General features: G+C 45.6%; 1 protein-coding gene across 2 annotated transcripts; it reads left to right on the top strand.

The window, feature by feature from the left end:
• The first annotated feature begins 3,858 nt into the window (after positions 1 to 3,858).
• On the top strand, positions 3,859 to 14,835 carry PSMB2 (proteasome 20S subunit beta 2). 2 transcript variants are annotated; one of them, XM_074162028.1, is made up of 6 exons: positions 3,859 to 4,015; positions 5,637 to 5,759; positions 6,344 to 6,414; positions 11,372 to 11,534; positions 13,014 to 13,063; positions 13,985 to 14,835. In XM_074162028.1, the coding sequence occupies exons 1-6, from the start codon at positions 3,925 to 3,927 to the stop codon at positions 14,090 to 14,092; spliced, it is 606 nt and encodes a 201-aa protein (XP_074018129.1). In that variant the 5' UTR covers positions 3,859 to 3,924; the 3' UTR covers positions 14,093 to 14,835. The 2 variants fall into 2 exon arrangements, with proteins under 2 accessions (XP_074018129.1, XP_074018130.1); XM_074162029.1 differs by having other exon boundaries at positions 3,925 to 3,940.
• Positions 14,836 to 23,848: the final 9,013 nt, after the last annotated feature.

Genomic DNA, 23,848 nt, shown 5'->3' with positions numbered 1-23,848 from the left:
CACTCCCTGAAAATTGGGAAATAACTTTCCCTGTCCCTGGCCATCCCAGCTGCCTGCCATGAATCTCCTCTTGCCCACCGCAAGGAGACGATGATGACCGCTGCAGAACTGCTCAGGAAGGAGCATCCCACCGCGGAGCAGGGCCCCAGCTGGTCTCTGAAAGGTTCTCACCTGCAAGATCAATCCTGCCAGAGACACACACGCGCGCGCTAATCAGCTCCATTGACAGGGCAGACGGCGGGTTACAATCCATTTTCACCTGCACACTCCAATGGATGCCCCGTTCTCGCCATCCCAGGTGGAGGGCAAACACTCTGCAGGACCCAGGGGCAGGGAGACCGAGCAGCCCCTGCCGGCAGTGGGGCTGCCACGGGATGCCCACGGCACCGACTCTGCCAGGCATTGGCATTTCCCGACAAGTTTGGCAAGAATAAGGACTCTTAAGGAAGGAGTTTTGCAAGAAGGACACGTTCCCTCCACCCTGAGCTCAGCTTGCGAGAGAAGTGAGCAGAACAAACACGTGAAAGAAAGATTCTGCAACTTCTGTTAATCTAAAACTCCCGCAAGCGCTGTTCTCCCTGGGGACCCAGTGGCATCTTGGAGGGAGGACCGAGCCAGAAACAGGCTGGCACCAGAGACTGCCCACCAGCCTGGGCACAGGAGGAACAACGCAAGGCTTGTCCCTGCCCATCCCTAAGGAGCAGCTGTTTGAATACACCATGTTCAGGCCCACAGAAAGTCAGCTTGAGGAGCTCTGTGGAGCCCAGACGGGGAGATTAAGAGCAAAGCTCCGTGTAAGCCTCGCAGAGTTCATGCCGGGGTTGTGTGATCCAAACGGCACGCTCCAACAGGCAGAGAGGAGCTCAGTGAATCAAGACATTTCTATTCCTATCCAGTCTGCTAACCTGCCCCGTGATCTCCACTAAATCACTGCTCCTCTCTGCGCCTTCATTTCCTGCACCTGAAATAGCAGGAACAGGAGGATCCTTTCCCTCCCTTCCGTTCCTTTCCTTTATGAGGAAAGGCTGAGGGACTTGGGACTTTTTAGTCTGGAGAAGAGCAGACTGAGGGGGGATCTGATCAACGCCTATAAATACTGAAAGGGTGGGTGTCAGGAGGATGGGGCCAGTCTTTTTTCAGTGGTGCCCAGGGACAGGACAAGAGGGAACGGGCACAAACTAGGACATGGGAAGTTCCATCTAAACATGAGGAGGAACTTCTTTCCTGTGAGGGTGGCAGAGCCCTGGAAGAGGCTGCCCAGAGAGGTGGTGGAGTCTCCTTCTCTGGAGACATTCAAAACCCACCTGGACACGTTCCTGTGGGACCTGCTCTGGGTGGACCTGCTTTGGCAGGGGGTTGGAGGAGGTGATCTCCAGAGGTGCCTTCCAACCCCATATCATTCTGGGATTCTGTGATCCCTGTGCTATTCACAGCTTCTCTTGGAATAACCCCCCCCCCAACTGCGTAGCACACCCAAGGATAAATATACATAACCACAATATTTGTCTTGAAAATAAAATAGGCAAAGGCACATTTTTAAGACATACTGCAGCCTTTAATGGGAAATACTCCCTGATTTCTGCTAGGCAGAGGTGTCCCGCTGTCCTTACACCCATGTCAGAAGTGCCTTCAGCCCAGGCAGAGGTGGGTGTGCACTGGATGCCCCTGTGCTTCCTAAACGGGGAAATTCCATCTGTCAGGAAAATTCAATAACAACCTTAACATTTAATTGTACCCTAGGGCCCAATAAAAAGCAACGAGGACGGTAGTTGTTGATTTTTCGTTAACCTTCTCTTGAAAAGGTCTCAAAAAATAACTGCGGAGGTGGGCTGCCCGGCTGTATGTACGTGTGCAAGACGTATGGAGAGCTATAGGGAAAAACGTGTTTAAAACTTCAGATTGGCTCCACACAGAAAACACTTAAGCGCTGGCACGGAGCTCGGCCATCCTTAGGTAAAGGAAAACATCCTGGTTTGATTTATGCACGTGGCACTCAATTTAACAAGTGTAGCTACAGGCAATTGGAAAACAGTCAAAATGGTGAATTTGCTGCTCACACTCATTTATACCGTTTCCTGAAGACAATTTGCTGTTGCTTTTTGGCACGTTGAGTATTTTTCAAACCACACAAAGGTTATGCCCAGCTCTCATAATTACACAGTGACGTTCCTGGTGTAGGTGCAGTTGGGTGCTTGCCACGGGCTGTAGCATCCAGAGTTTTATCTCCCCGGGGGCTGCCCCTCCTTTACAAAGCAACTGCCCCGGGGGGGTTTAACGCTTCGGTGGCCCCTTTCATCAGCGCGGGGCTGGGCCTTTGTGGAGCTGCACTGAGAGCGTATCAGATGGGGCTCGGGCCGGGGCAGAGGCCAATCAATACACCAAGTGCCAGTTGGAGTCACGCTGCTCGTCGGGATGGCGCCTGCAGTTCGACAATGTCCAGGCAATTAAGAGTGTTTGTTTTGTTTCTCTCATTATTAATTACCTACGTTACTGCCACACCTGGAAGCTTCTGGGTGCTGCACAGCCACCTAAGACAAGACAGATTTTGCCCTGAGAAATTTAAGTAGATTGAGCATTGGGGGGAAAGGGAGCAGCAGAGAACAGCACGTGCTCATCAGCGGCTGTCAGGACCCACGTCTAGCTGGGTGATGGAACAGAGAAACCACCCCAGCTCTCTACCCGAGCTCATGAGGAAGCTCTGAGGCCCCCATTTAACAGAAAAATCCGCAGGCACATCCATGGCTCGGGAGTTTTCCCTGGGTGGCTGGCAAAGAACTCCTTTATTGGCTCACCAGGTGGGTCATAGGGCTTGTCCCTTCGACTGTGCAGGATTCTGCTTGGGGTGGTGTTTGGGGTGGCGGGAGGGACTCCGGACGGGACCGAGCGTGCACCCGTAGTCACCGGCTGCGGACCGGCAGGCTGTGGCCACAGGGAGCCCCAGGCAGCAGCTCAGGGCCGGGCTCCGCACACAGCTGGCACCGCTGGCCATCCCCGACACTGGAAGATGGGCAGCAAACAAATCACTGCATCGCTCCTGGAAGGGTTTCAGTCTCTTCACAGCTCAGTTCCCTTTGACTACATAGATCGGAGGCTGCAGGAGTGCCAGCTGCGTATGTCCAAAAGAATTTGTGCCTCGGGAAGAGCTGCCGCACAAGCAGGGTTTAGTGTTTGCCTTTCCTCGTGGAGCTCCACGGGCCCCGGAGGAAGCAGCAGCCATTCCCTCTGAGACCCCCAGGCCATTCCTTTCGCCCCACAGGCTGTGGGGTACGAGCAGGACACACAATTACCACCATTCTGTTTTCTGCACCAAGACTCTGCCTTGGGAATGTGCTCCTCACCCGCAAACACTCTGTGCTTTGGCTGGGAATGGCGCCAAAGACTCAGACTCACAGGATTTTTGTCCCAAAGCGAAACCCCAGGGCTTTTGCCCGACAGGAAACTCAGCTTTGCTGGAAACCTCCATCAACTGGAGTGTACGAGCCCCGCTGTCCCCACAGAGCGTGCCGCTGTGCCGGCCGAGGGCAGAGCGCCGCGGGAGCACACCGGCCGCTCACCCCCCCGGCAGAGCGATCCCCGCAGCCTGCGGCCCGGCGCTCCCTGAAGAGGGGGCGGGATGCCGACAGGCCGGCCAACGCCTCACGCTGTCCCCGGCCCCCGCCCCCAGGCTCGTTGGGGCCGGCGCCGTGACTGGCGAAGGTGGCGGGGAGGTATAAAGCGGGGGGAGCAGCGCCCGGCCGACCTCTGCCATCGCCCCAGGCCGCCGCCATCGCCTCAGGCCGCCGCCCCACGTGTCCCCTCCTCCCGGCCCGGCGGCCCTCGCGAGCGGTGCGTCATCACTGCGCGCCGGCGCTTGCGCGCGAGGGGGCGGGCGGTGGTTCGCTGTGTCACGGCGCGGCCTGAGGGGACGGCGGCGCGCGGGCGGCCATGGAGTACCTCATCGGCATCCAGGGCCCCGACTACGTCCTGGTGGCCGCCGACACGGTGGCGGCCTCCAGCATCGTCCAGATGAAGCACGGTGAGAGGCGAGGCCCGCGCGGAGCGAACGGCCCTCGGTTAGCTCTGCCTTCCCCCGGGGCAGGCCCGGCGGGGAGCCCCGGCCGAGCCGGGCCGGCCCTGGGCGGGCAGGGTGCCCCTGGGCTCCGGTCATGAGGAAGCGACCAAGGGTGAGCTCCTTGTGTGCGGTCAGGCAGCTGTGAGCCTCTGGCGCTGGCGGCGGCTGGGGAAAGGCTGTTAGAATGGGCATGTGTGGGTGAAGGTGGAGGCTGCCGAGTGTTTCGGTTTAGGTTTTATTCATGGATGTAATGGATTGAGAGCAGCCCTGAGAAGAAGGACTTGGCGGTGTTGGCGGATGAGAAGCTCAGCATGACCCAGCAATGTGCGCTGCCAGCCCAGAAGCCCCCCGCGTCCTGGGCTGCATCCCCAGCAGCGTGGCGAGGGGGGGGATGCTGCCCCTCTGCTCTGGGGAGACCCCCCCCCAGTGCTACTTCCAGCAGCAATTTTCAGATATATATTTAGAATATTGGCATTTATTAATGCTTGCTTTAGTTTGTGAATCGATTGCAAGGGCTGATGAGTGCCCGTGGCCTTTCCTGAGCTCTCAAGACACACAGCTTCTGGGGAGCTCATGGGTACTTTAATAACTCTTAAAATCATATTAAGGGATTGTGACACTTCGTACCTGTCTTGCAGCAGAGATTGTTCAGCAGCATTTAGTAAACTGAAAGTGAAGTTCAGAGGTGGAGAATTAGCAGTGTTCCATACACCTACCTTCAGCATAGAGAAGTGGCGTTCCTTTCACACCAACAGCTGCCTGAGTTTTTCTCTCTCGGGTGTCTGGGTGCCAGCCTGCTCTGATGAGATGAGCCTGCAGCACGGAATTGTCAGCAGTGTTGTCATCATGACGACTTGGATTCACTCAAATATGCAGAGACAAGTTTTTAAAACTGCAGTTATGAGTGAAAGTATAGCTAACTGTTCCTTAATTGCTGTGTATATCACTGCGCTGTTTTATAAGTTTTAATTATAACTTCAAGGTTCAATTTTTTTACAAAAAATAATGACAGGCAAAACCCTGTTTCTGAAAAAGCGTCACTTGCCTAGATTGCTAATTTTTGAGACAGTCCTGGATATCAGGAAGAGGGGGATCACTTGACATGGAATTTGTTTCTGGATTTCCTAAGATTGCTTTTGCTCGATGTGTTGATGTTTCAGCTTTATACTAAAGGATTAGCTTCTGATGCTGTGTATTTAGATAAAGAAGAATGGTCACTGACTAAAATTCTTATTCCTGACCCAAGGAAGAACTAGGCACAACGTTGAAGTTTGTCTAAACACAGTATTCTGTGTGAAGTTTTAGTCTGTTTCTATGTAAGAAAGACCATGTTTCTGCAATGCCTCCCTTCCTGAAGGGAGCACTGTGTGCGTTTCAGTTTGGTTTCTCTTGGCGATGTGTTTAACAATCTTGTGTATTGTGTTGTGAGAAGCTGAATGGTAGGGTTTGCTCAGGAAGACTTTAACGCAGTTATCCAAGTCTCTTCCTTTCTTGCTTCTGAAAGATCACGATGTGTTATGACATAGAATAAATTGTTTTGTCATTCTCATGACCATGGCTCCTAATGTTATTTTTCTTTGCCTAGACCATGATAAAATGTTTAAGATGAGTGAAAAGATCCTACTCCTGTGTGTTGGGGAGCCTGGAGACACTGTCCAGTTTGCAGAATACATCCAGAAAAATGTTCAGCTCTACAAAATGAGAAATGGTGAGTGAAGGAGAACAGTTACTGAGGGTTTGGAAGCAGAGTTAATAAGTGTAGGTAACAGTTGAATGTTGGTGGCAAGTTCTCAAAGCTTCTCTAGCTTTAAGGATTTCTGCATTGTTAGTTTCATGCAAAGGTGATAGTAAAGGCAGGATGAAGAAATGGAGGTTGGATCATATAGTATAAACCAAGAGGTTTATCCAAAGCCCAGATAACCTGTTTGTAATATACACGATGTAATGGGTTTGTTGGTACAATATTTCTTTTAATATGTCCATTGCAGGACAACTGTTACAGGTTTTCCTGATACACTGGACTGAAAAATTCAGGCCATGTGCCCATAGTATTGTAATTTTTTGAAGCTATGTATTTTAATGGTCTATACAGATACGAGCTACCTGGATACGAGCTACCTGGATTTTGAGGGCCTTTTTTATGCTTGCAGCTTTTAGAATAAACTGGAATTAGACAAGTGACAATTTGTCATTAAAGAATATCTTGTTATTTCAGAATAGGAATGGAAAGTCAGGAAGTGAAACATGAATATGGATTTGCGCTTTTATCAAATACACACATTTCTTCTCCAGGTTATGAATTGTCTCCTACCGCAGCTGCAAACTTCACACGGCGAAACCTGGCTGACTATCTTCGGAGTCGAGTGAGTAGTAGCCAAAAGATTTTGGCAAAGTCTTACAGGGGAATATTTCGATTTTCAAGTAATGGAGTCAGATGAAAAATGTGGCGGCTTCTGTCTTTAGTGATGAATTCACTTTGCTGAAAGGATGTTTTATTGAAATATAACTTGATTTGCTTATTTAAAAAACTTATCGCATCACTTATCAATAACTGATACAACTGTAGGCTTAAAATTCCAGCCTTGGGCCCAATAAACATTTTTGTCACAAACACTGCAGACAGCTAAGTGAATTAAGCCTCTTTAACATCGAGATAAGGTTGTCAGTTTTCATGCAAATGCACTGAATCCGTTTAATCTTCTTGGAAAATGATTTAATAGAGCAAAGCTGTTTGATGTACTTAGCAAAACAAGTCCCTTTTGTAAACAGCAACATGAGGCTTTCAGTAAATATCAAATCCAAGTTGGGGCTGTATTTTCAAGTTACTAAACTGCAATTACCGATTTTTCTCATGGTAATTTTTTCAAAGTATGAAAAGCTGTCATGAAGGGACAAACAGACATTTAAAGATCCAGGGTTAGGAAGCACTTCGTTAGCATTCTCCTCAACACGCTATGTGAAAGAAGAGAAGAAATAGGATGTTGAGAATGAAGCTGAACAACTCTGTCAGGAGTAGGGCATGGGAAAAATTACATTGCTATTTTAACAGTTTACTGCACAGGCCTGAGCTAATGTTTTGGGGTAGAAAATAAAGGCCAGTATTAACATTAGAACTGTATTGTTGAGAATTACACGTGTGTGGAGTGAGGTCCAGACCCTTCTTCAAGAACTCATCTGCAGGAACAGCGTCAGATCAGTGTTCTCACTTCTGCCGTGGGTGATAGCTGAAGGTAGCATGTTTTCAAGGTACCGAAGTTAGAGCGAGTCAGTAGAGCTCAGCACAGGGTCCTGCCTCAGCCTCACACATGAAATGCTGCTCTTGTGGTTTAAATGACTTTAGCCAAATACATGGATTAAGCATGGTTGGTGGATGATGGTTGGCAGTGATGCTGCCTGCTTTAGCTTTCGCTCAGATGCGATTTGGAAGGGAGTGTGTGTGTTATTTGTGGAACTCTGTGCCGTTTTGGAGGTTGATGTGAAGGAGAAATGCTGCTTGGTGCCTGGCCCAGGTGACTGTCGGCCAGGTTTCCTGGTGCTGGTGGCTTGTCTCAAGGGCATCCGACCTGCACAGATGGTGTAGGTGAGACTGACACTGAATGTCCTGCCCACTAAAGCAGAAGCAGCCATTTCTTACCTACAATTTAAAGTACCACTACAGGAGTAATTTAACAGGCTTTTGGGTAAATTTGGCCAGTAGGATGTGGCATTGATGTGGCACCGTCATCTTCCTCTGTGCCGTGTCCCCTGAGGCCTGATCATCCCCGTGTCTCCCCTCCTTCCTGAGCCCACGCCTGTCTTCCAGCTCACCTGCTCCAGATGGGCAGCACAGTGGGGAGGACACTGGCAAAGGCAGATGTGTTTATTTACCGGAGACAAAATGTTGTGCTGTTGCAGATGGCAATGCCCCGGAGCAAGCGGCGCACTCTGACACTACTGTCACACTACAGTGATCTCTGTACTGCAGGGAGAACTCTTTTTCTTTAAACGTAGCACTTAATGATTTGTTTGTGGGATTTGGAACTTGATGATACAAACCTTGCCATCAGAATATTTTTCCTGTTAATTTTGTTACATTTTCCTCATAATTTGGGTTAACATGAGCTCTCTGTATCTATTTGAATTGCATTTAGGGTTCCTGGAGGCTACTAATTTAATTATATGGATGATAAAAAATGAGAAGGTAAAACATGCCACCACCTTCTGTTAGGAGCAGGAAATCATTGAGAAGTAAACAGTTTGGGGAAAAGGTGGTTTGTTGCTGTATTGCCACGTACCGTGTGAAGCTGTTTCTGTTACGGAGCGCTAGAAGGTGTGTGAAGGGCAGTGGCAAACACTGAACAGCAGTTTTTCAGGCATTGGACTGTTTTTGTGGCCCAGCCCCAAATAGAGCTTGTTCTGCATTGTTAATCACCACCTGGGTTCCTCCCTACGTTGCCCAGTTTGATTCAGTTTATGAACCTTGTGGCTCATGTAGGCCAAGTTCCTGATGTCTTGGGGATGGCCCTTGGAAGGCAGCGCCTTGAAGTTGTTCTTCTGGTGGAAAGTATCAAGTGTAAAGACACTGGGCTTGTAGCTTAAAGCTGTTTCATCACTGTGCTCTTTTCTTTTACTGAATAGTCAACATGTGGTTTCTTATGACTTTTCTCTTTTTAAAACAAAAAAACCCAACAAAACAACAAAAAAGCTTATACTCCCAAGTAGGATGTGAAAAGAATCTTTGTTGATTTCCATTTCTATGTTGCAATTGAGGCAAACCTAGAAACTGCTTTGGAGCCCGGGGGCTTTCACATGGGTGAGGGCGGCAGTTCCTCTTCCGCTGTTACCTCCTGCAGCATCTTCACCTGCTGAATCAGGGGCTGGGTTTAGTACATTTAACGTCCTGCTGAGGTTGCCTGCTGTGGGGGGAACAGGAAAAATACCCCCTCGCCCCTCCAAACCTGATGAAGTTCAGTGTCTTGTTGTGCCGCTATGTTTAATTATAGGTGACAGGGTCTGGCCTGGGTCCAAAGGAAGCCCGTCAGTTCCTCTCCCCGTGTCCACGCTTGGCGGGATGCTTCCTCGCGCCCACCTTTCCCCCCTTGCTGTGACTGTGGCTTCCGCCAGATGTCACACCGCTGCTTGTCACCGCCTGGCCTCCCGCTGCCGAGCTTGTTGGGTTGGTGTATTTATCACAACTGTTCTCTTCAGCTGCAAATTCTGAAGAATTTCACACGTCTCTTAATTGCTGTAGTTATTTTAAATCAAACAGCGTAAAGTGCAAAGCTACTTGGGATGAGAAATGGTGCCTCTTAAAGCAAGGTTAAGTTTGGAGGGGGGCGTGGAATAAACCTGTCGTGGAGTGTTAGTCATTCACTCATTTGGTAGCCTTTTAATTACACCAATCTTCTAACGAGTTTTGAACTGTTGGCATGGATTTGGTTACAAAAGGCAAGTCTGCCTTTGGAATGCACAGAAGGATGGAGATGTACAAGGGATGTCCCGGCACGGAGGTGTTAGTCCCACTACGACAGCATTAAGAGGTGCTGTCTGTGAATTTCAGTTGTAATCACAGAAGTAGTAAATAGATGATGTATATTTTCTAATGTTTAAATCCTACCTCTCTTGAATAATAGGAAGGCACGGGGGACACTTTGTGTTTGAGTTCAAAGAAGTGGCCTCATCCACCGTTAGCAGAACTCTCGACTGAAGCACAGCTTGCAGATTTGTTGAAGTCTGTACAACCCCATTTATTTATGGTTGACTATCTCACATATGCCACTGTTGGTAATTCAAAGTCACACAATAATTTGAGTGATCTTGTGTCATGGCTCTTAAATATCAACTTGTGTGATGTTTCAGAATAATTAAATGATGAAATACAGACTAATTAAATGACTACAGCTGCATGGTAACTTGGTTCCAAATATTCTCGATTGCTTTGAAGATTAAATCACACAATTTACAGTGATGTTTGATATATAACTGTAGCCTGCTTTATTCTTTCTATTTGTTGGAAGTCAATATATAGTATACTGTAATATTTTTTGAGTGCGAATTCACTGTGCTTGTTATCAAAATGAAGTTTTTCCTCTGATGAAGTTAATGTTTTGGCTTTAGGGTGAAATTACGTTTGCTTGTTCTGATCTATTGTTAGTTGTATCATCATTTTTTCCCCATTTTTTTTGCTTTGTTGATCTAGACTTTCCAGCATTTTAAGAGAGATCCTGTTAGTATCTTTAATAAGAAACATTATATAAATGTGGAAATACTGGAAGGATATAAAAGCTGTTTTAAAAAAGATGTAAAATTCCGAAATTTTCTTCTTGGCCTACATTTAAAAACAATACAGTACATGCGTGTTTCACAGTCTTAGAAAGTAACACATCTTGGAAGAAGATGTACAGGGACATCTGCTTTATTCACGATGGTGGAACATGCTAAACCTAAACTGCGAAGGAAACGGGGAAGGAATTGCTAAACTTGCATGTGCACCATAAAAAGGCACGGTTACATCTGTGCGGTTGCCTGGTCTTTCTGGATAAGATGTGGATAGTTCTCGTCTTGCTTGATAGGCTCTTGCCGAAGCCATAAACAAGAATCAGAGAAAACAGCAGCTAAAGCAGACTGAAGTTCTAGTTTAAGAAAACGGTTTCCAACCAAAGAGGAAAAGCTGCAGATGTTGAAGTGTCTTAGTTTTGGATAGAAATAAACCAGTTCCTTAGATCATCTTCATCCACTTGGTCAAGTTAGTCTAATGATAAGGATTAAACTTGGTATGTGCAATAAAAATCTAACTATCAATTAACAAGATGGCGTAACACTGTATATAACTGTTTGCACTGGATGTAAACTTTCATATGTGCTAACATGCTCTCTGGTTAGCAGTGGCATGGCTGAGGAACGAGCCTGCTAAATTAACAAAGACGTCCTTATAAACTGCAAAATGTTCACGTTGTGCTCACGTGCTGACAGTAAAAATCCGCAATATGTTGAGATGAAAGAATCTGGTGTGAAAACATAATTAAAGTTTTCTGAAGTTTGAATGTGCCATGAAAGCTTTTTTTTAAAAAAAAAAAAAACAACCCAAAACCAAACACTAATTCTCAGGAGAATCAGAGTTTTATGGCTTTATTTACTCTTGCATTATGTATTATGAAGAGACCTAATCTGTTTTAGATTGAGATGCGTAGTCTCCTGCAGGCAGTATTGATGGTGCTGGTAGGATTTTATGGCAAAGAATTGTGAAACCCAGTGTGTTGCTATTCTGTAGGTTACACAGGGAATTAAGATTCAGAGATTGGGGTGTGATTGCTGTAATTAAAAGGTGGTTTCTCTCTGCAGACCCCTTACCACGTGAACCTGCTCCTGGCTGGCTATGACGACCACGACGGCCCTGCCCTTTACTACATGGACTACCTCGCGGCTCTGGCTAAAGCTCCTTTTGCAGCACATGGATACGGTGCATTCCTCACCCTCAGCATCCTCGACCGCTATTACAAACCAGGTGAGTGGAGTCTATGGAGAAGAAAATTCCCCTGTTACTGATTGGTAGATTAAAGGCTTAAACTGAGAGACTGATGTTTGCCGAGTCAGATGGTCCAGCGCAATTGCTGTGATGCTACAGATTTGAATGTGACTTTTTGTTAGAATAAATGTAGCTTTAAAGATTGCCTTCTGTTTTTGCTGAAATGGGCATGTGAAACTAGTCAACTCCTTAAAGTGTTTTCCTGTTTGAAGCATAACAGACTGTAAGTGAAGGAAGTTTCAATTTATTCTAAAACATGACTAGACTTTCCTGGACCATTAGCTGCTAGTAGTCTGTTTTTAATAAATAATATTTTGATAACTTTATCTTCTACTTGCTTGCCTGTTGGCTATGACATGTACATTTTCCCAGAGTATCAATCTTCAGAGGGCAGTCCCAGATCCTGTTGCTTCATATCTTGGATTGGCTTTGTGTGTAATATATTAAAAACATACAAGTGAAAAGATATTCCTTGCAAGATCAGTACTCTGAAGTGGTGGTGATGATGGTTTGGTTTACAGTTTTATGCACATGGTACTTCTTGATCATAATTCTTGCACATGTCTGTACCTGTCTAAAGTTTTAATTTTAGAATCGTAATCCAGTTCTTACACTGCCAAGGAGTAAATATGGCCCCATCCCCACTTTACGTATGAGGAAACATACAAAGCTTGGAATATTGTTAGTCTGACATCTTTGGCTGTAGCTACAAAACTACTTTATTCCTGTGTGTGAAGCTGAGTTTAATCTCATAGCAGAGACGTTTGCTTAGTAATCCTTTCATCTATCTCTAGCAAGAAATAGCTATAAACTGACAAATTTTATTCTAGTGGGGCTTCTGCCTGAACAGAGGATGCAGGTCTGGAACAAACTTTAGAAATAAGAGCTTATTTTTCTAGTCATGTCTCTTGAAAGTGATACTGCTCCATTTTCACCATTCCTTGTGAAAAGAGAATAGTGAGCTACAGCACGTTGTCCTGGCTTGCCATCCGTATGGAGTGCTGGATTTTATCCTAATGTGTGAGAATAGCAGGGGCATCACACACGTGCCTTTCCCATTATTAAAACTAATACCCAGCAGGGAACGTAGCACTAAACCCAGTCCCCGCCTACTGTCACTGACTTGCAGCCGGCTGTGGACAGATGGAGCTGATTTAAAACCGTAATAAGCTGGAGGAGAGAGCGAGCCGGCTGGACCTCTCCAAAGCCCCGTCCCTGGCCATGGGAGGCAGAATTCCGTCATGCTTCCCATTCACTGTAACAAATCGATTCTCAATGGCTTGTTGCAGCGTGAGCGCTTTGGTGCAGGGCGTCCTCAGTACATCTGGAAAGTGTTTTCTGTGAGCTGGGAAGGGAGAGGTTTTGGTGCTCAGCTGAAAAGTTGTTTAAATTTAATAAAGTTTCTGTTGAGAAAGACGGCCTCTAATTCAATCAATCTGTGGATGTTTTCTCTTTCAGGTATCACACGTGAGGAAGCTGTGGAGCTCCTAAAAAAATGTCTAGAGGAGGTGAGTTGCCAAACTTAGACCCTTATGATCTTGAGAAAGGAATGTTTGTTTGCATTCATTTACTGATATTTTCCTGTTCCTCTTGTGGCATTTTTTTGCTGCCTTTGCCAGAAGGGGTAATAAAAGCGCATTGACCAGATGTGAAATAGCTACTGAGGAAACGGATTTGTGGGCACTTGCATTGTCTTAGCATGGTTCACGTCCTCCAGAACATAAACTTGAAGCTTAATTGCTTTTCTTTACTTCTTCTTCCACGCTTAGCATAATATTGATACAGACAGTCTTTTGAGTCTTGCCTTTTATGTTTCTTCTGCACATAGTGCAAGCATCCTTCTGGTACTTGTGTTACACTTAACTAGAATATATTTCTAAGTGTACTTCTCTTCCAGCTTGTGGGGTGATATCTAACTGAGGTAAAAATTTGGCCTTAAAGTTCATGATCAGTTTTATCATAAATGTAACCTTTCAGACTCCAGGGCTTTTATTGTAGGAAAATATTCTTTATCCTTGTCTCTAAGAGGTTGAATTGGATATAATTGGGAAGAAACGTGGGGAAACATCAGGCAGAAATGCTGTAAAGAGGTTCTGTTTGAAATATCTTTTTGATACATACATTTGTGCCCAAGTTGTAGCCCACTCTAGACTTCTTCCTGCTTAAATGTCTTCCTTGTTATGAAGCTTGTGTGTTTTGCATCTCTAGTCAAGGCTTGTCTAACATGGATAGTCTTAAAACAGAACAAAGTCCTGCTAATTGAATCCTGAGCAGTGAAAAAAACACTCTAGTTCCTGATATTTCAGGTCACTAGACCCAGAATGGAGATTTTGATGTGCAACGGCATATCCCTTAAATTATGCTCTTCTCTTTTGTCTAAGCTTTGCATGAATCTCATCTCTTTTGTCTTTTTGTCTTCTGTTGAACAGCTTCAGCAACGCTTCATCCTCAATCTGGCTTCTTTCAATGCCCGGTTCATTGACAAAGATGGCATCCATGAAGTGGACAATATTCCCCTTCCGAAAGCAACGTCCTAACCCTTGAGGTCTTTCTTCAGCAGTTGTCTTTTTTGTTCACTTTTGGGTTTTTTTTCTATTCATTTGGAGCACACAAGTCATGTACTGCACTGGGAGATCGAATAAAGATTGACATTTATATAGCCAGTTTTATGTTTTTATTCCACTGATCCTTCCTGAGAGCTTTTAAGCAAATCATTCCCTGGTGAAGGTGAAACGTGATTTAGTGTTAATAGGTGCACATTCGGGTTATGTACCTTTCTTTCCTCTTCAGAGATTTTTACTTCCCCCTCCCCATAAGTTTTCTTACGTGTGGGGAAACTGGTACTGTATTTTCTAGATGACAATGTGCTGTCATCCACTCTCGTAATTAAAGCTCAACACCAGGCAAGTGTTTCATGCTAAACATATGGCATCTACTTTATTTTTCCAGAGATGTTACCGCTCTTTGCTTTATAAAATAATAATAATCAAGTTTTCAAAGACCTATTTTGCTTGCGTTATACTTTGTTTCAGCCTAATCCAAGTGAAAGGTGAAATATTTTCAAGTAGGATGGATTTTAAAATGCTGGTGTCGTTTTTAACTCACCTGGTCATGGTTCTGTTAGTGGGAAAGAGTATTCTGCCAGCACGTAGGCTCATAGCTACATTAAGTATTTTAAATACAAACCGATGTATCAGTTGTGTGATTTTTTTCTTAATTCATGTGTGTCTATATTTAGAAGAACGTGAAGCTCAATGAGAAATAAAACTGCAGCACCTTTCATAACTCTTTGAATTACTCTCCACTCACCAGAGCTTGGTTTCCATGAGAATAGTCGTTGAGGCCTGGGCTGTCAGTGATGCTTCCGTATAAAAACTCCGTTCACAGAACAGCCTCATACGACTATCACGTGGCTGATACTCACAGTCTGCCCAGAAGTGATTCTTGGGAGAGCAGTTGTCACTGAGACTGCTTCCAAACTGGGGTTTGCCTTGAATGAGGTAACCATTCACAGTGCTCTGTTTGGGTGCTCTTTCTGTGTTTGAGTAAGCTTGGGAAAAGAGTCTTGGAAATAGGATGGATGTGTGCAAGGTTGGGTGCAGCCTGTATTGTGTGGTGTGGCACAACACCTGAGTTCTTGGCTGGGAAAGGTAAGTGAGAGACCAAACTGCCTTTATTTGTCAAAGCTGTTTTGATCCTCTCTCTGTGGTGTGCTTGAGAATGTTGCTCTCTTCCCCCCAAAGTTGCCGGTCTTAAAGACCAAGTTTTCCCATTTTACTGAACGTGTGAGAACTGGGTTAGAGTCACTTAATGTCACAGAAGAAACTCGCAGCCCCAGTGCCTTAACTCACCCTGCCTCTTTAGACTGCCCTTACTGAAATTATTATTTTTTAACTGAGTCCCATCAGACTTTGTAGTTTAACTTTTTCCAGAATGAGTTTAATTATCTGCTGGTTTTAGCGTAGTCGTGGCTGCAGTGGCTTTTATTTAAGGCCAGTGGCATATAACACTATGAAACATGTTGCTAAAATTTACTTTTTCTTTCAAAAAACTTTTTCAAACTTTTTCACGCTATAAGAAAGGAGGTCCCAGCCTGATTCTTTTCTCTTGGCAGGTCACAACAGCATGAGGAGAGTCTGAGTGTTCTAGTTCTGCGACTGAAATCTCACCCCTTCATCTTGCATTAATGGGTTTGTTGAGCTTAATGTGCAGCGTCTCTAATTTATTTTACCACTGATGTTGAATGTTTTTGCAGGTTTCTTGTCTGTCTTTTCAAAGTCGTCATTGCAGAGCGGCTGAGCTGATGTGATGTTTTTGTCACTGCATATCAAAGGAGTGATGCCTCCTTATTGGCGGTGTTCGTTATTCCAGAGCCCAAAACTGGGGTGTGGTGCTATGGATCATGTGAGTCTGGCAGAGAATCTGCCTGGAGTTTTTACTGGCGCCTATTTGCATGCAGGTGATTAATAAACATAAAACAATTATTCCCTTGCAAACACCCTGGCTGGATTGGGGCTGGGGTGGAACATATGTTTTGCCCGAGGGCAGGGACGGGGGCTGAATCCCCCAGTGAGGGGAAGATACAAGGGGCTGCTCAGAAGCCGAGGGAGCAGCAACCTCCAGGAATGAATAAATACAGACCTTTATTGCAGAGCAGAACAAAAGAATTGGCCTCCAATGAGGTTGGACCCCGGCCCCTAAGGAAGTAGATTCTTTTGAGGACTTTCCAAGAATTTACACCTTTTGAGGAAAGGTGTAATACTTCTGCTGTGTAATTTTGGATTGTTTTAAAGATTTACAGGGCTGATCTTTAAAGTTGAATGTCTCTGAATTTAATTTTTGCAGTAATATATGGAATCTGTTTAAAAAAAAAAAGAAGTTTTAAGTTTCCCATCTGCATCACTTAAGGAGATGAAAACTTCTTTCTTGCTTCAAGTTTAGCCCTAAAGCATTTGAAAACCATATTTTGCCTAGAGTCCAGGAATCCCTTTTGGAAAGAATTCACCTTTCTGTTTGAAAAGCATCTGTATTTATCACGACAGGCCTCTCTTTTTCATAAGAAATCTCTGAAAGAATTGAGCGCTGCAAGGAAGTATTGCGTTCTACTAATAAGTTGGGGTTTTTTTGTTCTTTGTATTATAAAAAACTGAATGTTGTAAAGCAAAGTAGCGTGTTCCGAGGGCAGTGTAGCCACAGTGCACTGTTCTGCTTTGCTTTGGCTGGTAATTCTGACCATATGTTTTACCACCGAAGCCTCAGGGCTTAAAGAGTTAACAAGGCGCTTTTTCTCGTTTTAGGTTTCCTGTTTGAAGCCGTCTCTTCCTGAGCAGGGGGTAACAGATCACTGCTCCCGCTCATCTCCTCCGGGCCAGGAGTCTGCTCCCAGATTGGTTTACACGGGAGCGGAGTCTCTGGGCCTTGGGCAACATTAAGCTGGGAGTGCTTTGCTGAGAGGAGGATGTGAGTGTAGGTGCAGAGCCCGGGGGTCTTTTTCTTGGTGTTTAATTATACCTTTTCATGGAAAAAAATGCGCATCTGTAGACCTTCATGCCTGGAAAGACCAGAAACATTGGCACAGAGCGGGTCATCAGTACTTGTACTGGCATATTTGTAATTAGTGCAAGTTTGTAACATGGTCAAGACAGTTCTGCCATCCTAAAGGTGACCCGATGGCTAGAAGGTGTCTGGAGAGATGGATTCTTCCTGTGTGGGGTGGCAAGTGACAGCCGAGCACAGATGTGCAAATAGAAATGACTGAAAGGTAGAAAACTACCTCCCTGTTGCTGGATCCAGCCTTTGTGGAACCGCTGGGGGGGAGGGTACCCCAAGGTGATTCACCCACGTGTTTCCCCAGGATTTCTCCAGAGGGTACCCCAGGGTGATTCACCCACGTGTTTCCCCAGGATTTCTCCAGGCCAGCGAATCCACGATGCTCCAGGCACGGGGGGTGAAATGCCTGGGGCAGGGGTTGCTTTTTCTTTGTGAACCTGAGGGCTCTCCCCAGGTGGTGCTTGTCGAACCAGTGAGCCCCTGGAGAGACTCCACAGCGATAGAATTATCGAAGATACAGAAATAAACCTGTTTGGAGCAATGCTGTAGAGTATTCCTGGCACTCTCTGCCTTCTGTTCCTGGTGACGTGATGAAACAGTCACTGGCAGAAACCTTGTTTGCAAAAAAGCTGTCACTGTTCGGAGTGAGGATGTGGGAGCAGAGGGGAGGGATCAGGCTCGACTCTCCCAAGGATGTGTTTGTGTTTGCTCTTGGCTCTAGTTTTGACAGTGGCTCCTACAAGGAGCATTGGCCGGTGCCAGGGCTGACACTATGGATTATGTTCATTGAGCTTAGAACGCGGTTGATTCCATTTTCCAATCTGAAGCTGGGACAGAATATTCCTTTTGCATAAAATTGCTCGGTATCTAAGGCAGGAAAAACCTCTGACTGCTGCCTGTGAAGCTCTGTACATACCGTGTCTGAAAATTTACCCTGCTCATAAAAACTTTATCCTTCAAGCCATTTTTAGTTCCCTCTGAAGGTTGAACCTTTTACAGAGTTTCCGTGTGTTGCTATCAGTCTGCCATCAACAGTAATTAAGGGCAGGAAATTTTCATTCGGGCACTGATCGAACTGAATGGACAAGTTGTTTTAACAGATTTTTAAAAAACCAAAATGGAAATGGTGGAATTCCTGCAACTTCTCTTTATTTTCCGTGGCCTTGACGATGCCGGTTTGAAGCTCTGTGTGCTCCTGACTTGCTGAGGACCATGTTAAAAATAAGTTAGTTGTCTTGAAAATGTAAAGTGACAGTTTAAGCGTTTTGTTTCTGTGCTAATGTGCAATTAGGTCGTTATCCAATAAGCTTATTCTTGTCATCTAACTGGAGACAGCTGTGGAAGGAATGGAGAAAACCCTCTGCTGCTGAGGATTGGGGAGAGGAGGTTTAAAAGGATCTGGCTCAGAATTGCCAGTACGTTCTCTTTCCCCATGCGATACAGTAAAGCATTAAAGGTTGGCAAGATCTGTGAAAAATTAAATTCCGCCGATCATATCTATAGAGAGGTGAAAGTAAAACGTGGATAATCTGAATAGCAGCAACTGCAGTGGGAGTTTGGATCTATAAATTAGCTGTAAGGCAACCATACAGGGTGGGGCCAACCTAATCATCTAATTGGCTGAAACGATGACTTGGCTCCGTGTGGTTTGGTTTGGGCAAAGCACCTTTTGCTTAGTAGCAGTTTCCTTGATGGCGTCAAACATTTCTGGTGTTTATGCACAAACATGAAAATAGTGCATCTCCTTTAATTGACAGGAGACAAAGCAGGCTCCATCGTATTTTGTGGCAATTTTTTTAGGATTACTGACTATCCTGCTGTAGCACCACCCCAATGGTGGTGGGCTTAAGTGATGCCTGATCTCCTCTTGCTAAATGTTGTCTTTTGAAATGCAACAGATGCCAGAACTCAGGTTTGTGGAGCAAATCTGTGCCTCTCGGGAGCCTCTTCCATTCAGCAGAGGGCAGTGATCTTGCGTGCACCTCGCGCCTCCTCCCCAGCTTGTTTGGCCGCTCCATCTCTGTGTGGATTGTGCTGGCCACAGCCTCGGCATCACAGAGAATGGGTTCATGTGTGTCCAGCAGTGGCAGGGAGGAGGTACAGGATTGTTCCTTCTCTTGGAAGGTGCACACTTTACTTTTCACAAGTGTTGAACAGTTGTCCCATGGAACAGATCATTATCCGTGTTTTACACAAGTGAAGGCTAAGATAGCTCGTGACCTGCCAAAAAGAGTGGCTGGAGGCCATCTTCTGCTACGTAGTCCCAGCACTAACAAGCAGAGAGGTAAAGCACATCTTTATTATTTATTTTTTGTAAGATACTACTGTTCTCCCTTGCAAAAGGCTCTTGACATTTACCACTACGTGCTTGAAGTGAGGATGCTTGCAGTATTTCATCAGCAACAGTACGCTGGGGAGGAAAAGCTACAGCACCCTGTGATAGTGCTTTCAAAGGACTTTCTGTGATCCCACAGCAAAAAAAAAAAAAAAAAAAAAAAATTGCTTAGGAAAAAAATTCAGGAGAAGCCTGAAATGGCTGTTTTGGAATGTGGGACGCTATAACACATTCACTTGCTTTTACCCAACAAACACGGAGAGTGTTGAGGCCGTGGCTGAAAGAGATACCTTTATGGTCCTGGGGTTAGCAGAAAGTGCACTGTCTGTGCAATGAAAACGTCTGCAGTGGGAGTGTGTGGGAATCAGACTTTGAAGTCCACAACCAGCCCCTGACATCTGGGGGTTGGGAAGACCTTTCCTAAGCTGTCACATCATTTCGTGGTTTTCTTTTTTGGAACAGCAGTTTCTTGAATCTCTGAAACTTCTGTTAGCGGGCAAGGCCAAGTGCAGGGTATAAAAGGATCTCCAGGGTTTACTTATTTCTTGTTTTCTCTCATCTAAAAGTGATAAGGTTCAAGCCTGTTTCTCTTTTCACTTTTTATAATAATCCTTAAAATCCTGTCGCTCTGAGTGGGCACCTTCAAGAAGAAACCAATTAAAACTGGGTTCTAATTTTGTTTGTCTTTACAGTATTCACTCGAAGCCCATGAGAAACCCCTCCAAGTCGTCACACTCGGGGCTCCGGTCTGGTCCGGCTGATATTCCTGGGTTTGTGTCTTGTATTTACCTGGGTGTTTATTGCCCCTGCTTTGATGAAGCCTGAGGAGGGCTGGTGGTGTGAACACTGCCCGGGGTCAGCCTGCCTTCATCTCCCGTGTTTACAGAAGGTGGTTACAGGTTTGAGGTTAACCTCTGCTGATGTTTTTAGGAGCTGTAAAGCCATACGGGTTTGGGTTTGGTTTCTGCGTTGGCTCCAAAATTTGTGGCGAATGAAACCAAAAGGTTCTTTATGTTCGAAAGCTGTGAAAAAGCTTATTAACACATGGCATTAATAGGAAAAAATCTTTGCCCCAAACTGAACAGAGCTATTTTTCCTCACAGCACTCGACTGAATTACTCCTTAGCTCAGCAGACTCAAAGGCACTATGACAACTTTTTTAAGAACACTTTAAAACAGGAATGTTCCTTTATTTTTTGTCTTTTCATCAAAGTCTTCCTGTAGATTCTGTAAACTCTCCATCTTTCTTCCAAAAGTTATGGAAGATGCTCCATAAGGTGGATGGGTTTCCCACCTCTTCTGCCTTTATCTTTTTCCTGGGGAGAGCTGAACGCTTCCCAGTTTGCCTGAAACCTGCCTCTTTCCCCATGAATGTGTGGCTGTGGCACCCGAGGCGGCGATGGGGTCCCCGTCCCTTGCAGGGGCTCCCATCTCCAGAGAACTCTGCCAAGCCTCCTCTTCCTCGCAAAGAGCTCCCGAACGGGGCAGAGCCAGAGCTATCTGTGCTAAAAAGACTCCTGGTTTAGCACGGTAATTACTGTGTTCTTCTGGAGGCTCCCTGTGATCACCAAATTAGCAGGAAACTCTCAAAGGTATAATGTGCTCCTGACATATGACAGGGCTGGGGGGGAGGAAATGAAATGAAAATGGGTCAGGAGTGGGAGGCCTGGGCTGCAGCAATTCCCTCTGGTGCCAGGGTCCATTTAAGAGTCAAAACAGCAGCACATTACACAGAGGGTGTAGAAAGGCTGTTTCCATTGTCCGGACTGAGCAAACTGGCCTTTCCACCGTGCGCCTCCTCGGCAGCACCAACACCTCGGGTTCCCTTCCCCCTTTGGATGCTCTTCTCGTTTTGGCGATGAACCGACAGGCAGCGAAGTAGGGCAGGGGTTTTTAAAGGAGATAACTTTTTATCATTGGAAATAAAATAAACATATAGACTAGGTCTTTGTCTGAAACAGACTGTTGAAACTAGTTTTGGGGTTTTTTTTGTAGTTACGGTGCTAGACTTGAATTATCAGGGTTTGGATCCCAGCTTTTCCCCCAGATCCCTATGTCTCCCTCTGCAAATCGCTTTAGCTCTGTGCACGGCATCTGTTTTCTGTAAGATGCAGGTAACTATTTCCTTTATAATCTTGTCCACTGAAATAGCAACGTTGGGGTAAGTTCTCTTTGTACAGGGCCTAATACAAAGGGGATTTGATGGCACAACAAGGTACTAGTAGGACATAAACCTAACCTTCCCAAGACAAATAGCTGGATATGCTGATTGCATGAAATGGTTTCATAGGAAATGCCCTTTTTTTGAAAATATTTGCTGCATGCTGAGAAGTAAACCTGTTGGAAGTGTCCCTGGATGATACAATCTATGTAGGAAACACAGGCAAGTCCTCTGTCTGCAATTCCACGCAGTGGTCAGAAACAGTGAAGTCTCCAAGGTGTGATGAAGCTCGTGAACTCCAGAACAAAAGCGTGCAGTGTTTCAGCCACAGATGTTCTGGAGCTCGAGTAAAAACCTTCAGGGATCCCCTGTCACCAGGTCTGTAACACAGGGTGAGTTTGTGAGGACCTGGAGAGGCGTGTGGAAAGAATGGGATTTACTACTTACAGTACGCACTTGAGAATAAATAAACCCAAGCTACCATCGCAGAATTAGCTGAAATTTCTCTCTTCTATGAGAAAATAAAAAGAACCACATAGAGCACATGAAATTTTGGGTGTGGACAGAGGAGGATGGTGGACTGATTATCAGGTTTTTTTGAGTGCAGGTCATTCAGTCAGGCTGAGAAAATGCTGCCTCTTGGGGATCCTTTAGCCAATTTAAGGCTCTGTGGAGTGGAAAACTCGAGGGGAACCCAAGGCACTTCTGCGGGGACAGAGCCATCAGCAGGCGAGAAGACTGTGACATCCAGACACATCTTGACACGCTGCAGAACTTCTCAACTTGGAGCAAGAGCTTGATCTTTCTCTGAACTCATTTCACACCCAAAAAAGAGCTGAGCTGTCTCCATTTAACAAATCTTCTTTGGCCATAACCTTTGCTACCGAGATGAAGCTATCCTTAGGGCAAACACTTCTGAATTTCAGGGTATAATTTTAGCCTTTTCTCTGCCGCGAAGAATCAAATGAGAAGCATCTGAAGGTGTCAGGATAAAAACCTACGAAGGAGCCATCCAGGATAACACCAGCATCGCTTTTGCTGCCTGCCTCGGAGGTCGCTGGGGTGCGTCAGGACCGCGATTGTGGGGCCAAAGCCTGGGTGTCTATTCAGTGTCTGGGATCATTACTGCTATTTCTGGGATGCTGTTGAAAATGCAGGGATGCTCAGGTGGCCGCAGTGGGAATGGAATTCTTTGCAACCTAAAGGAGGTCAGGCAGGAAGACCAAAATGATACCTCCTGGCTCAGCGTGTTCAGATCCTGTGTAATGGCTGGGTTTGGGCTGTTTCTCCCCAAATCTGTTCGGGTACCTAAGGCTGTAGCCGTGTGCCGCACATGGCTCCGTGTGATCTCTCTGGGCTGCCCAGTCAATCATCCCTGAAACGCGTGTTTTGTCACCCTTGCAAACAACACTTGTTTTACTGCCTGATTTGAAAATGGTTTCGGTTTTGGTGTTTTGATTCAGTCGCACCAACAGGAAAAACTTCCTTTGCTCGCTGGTGGTGTGTGGCTCCTTGGGTTCTCTATGTAAAGTTTGGAATTTAATGAACTCTCTCATTTATGAAAGAATGCATTAACTACAGGTCAGCAAAGTCTGTTTATTGTGTTGCTTTAGCACGAAGAGCTATTATTACCCTCTTGCTTTTAAGGTGGCCTGCTTACAGGTAATTATTTAGCCTGTCCAAAGCCGTGCAGAAATGCCAGCACCACCTCGGCTTGTTTACGTTGAAGATGCAGCAGAGTGTCCCAGGTCACTCTTACCCTCGCGTCACCCTCGGGGTGGCTGCTGTTGGGAACGAAGAGTTTTTCTTAACGTTCTTCTTCTTTCTCGCTTGTCAAAGATTGTCATGTGGTTTCCCTGGACTTGTCATTCATTCAAAATTAATTCAAAAAAGATATTTTCTTTTTTTCAATTCCCCTTCAGGATTGAAATTCCAGAGTGTTCTATAACAAGCGTAGAAACCATGAGTCTGAATCTATTTTTACTCTTTGACACGATCCCACGTATTTTTCCCACGATAATATTTGTAATCAGTGTGGGAATTTATACCGGGGTTGAGCCATGAATTGTGTAAATGCCATTTTTTTTCCTTTATTTTTTTTCTTTGCCTCCTAGGATGGAGAGGCAAAGAGCACATCAGGGGATGTTGTTTGACAATGAGCCGGGAGGGGAACTCTGGTACTGACTCATTATAATAATCAGCCTGGTACAGCCTCGGAAAGATGCTCTTCTCAAGCACCTCTGTGGG

The sequence above is a fragment of the Numenius arquata genome, chromosome 21, assembly GCF_964106895.1.
Source record: "Numenius arquata chromosome 21, bNumArq3.hap1.1, whole genome shotgun sequence".
Classification (NCBI taxonomy): Eukaryota; Metazoa; Chordata; class Aves; order Charadriiformes; family Scolopacidae; genus Numenius; species Numenius arquata.
The sequence above is the reverse complement of the archived record's forward strand: the minus strand, read 5'-3'. Positions and strand labels throughout refer to the sequence as shown.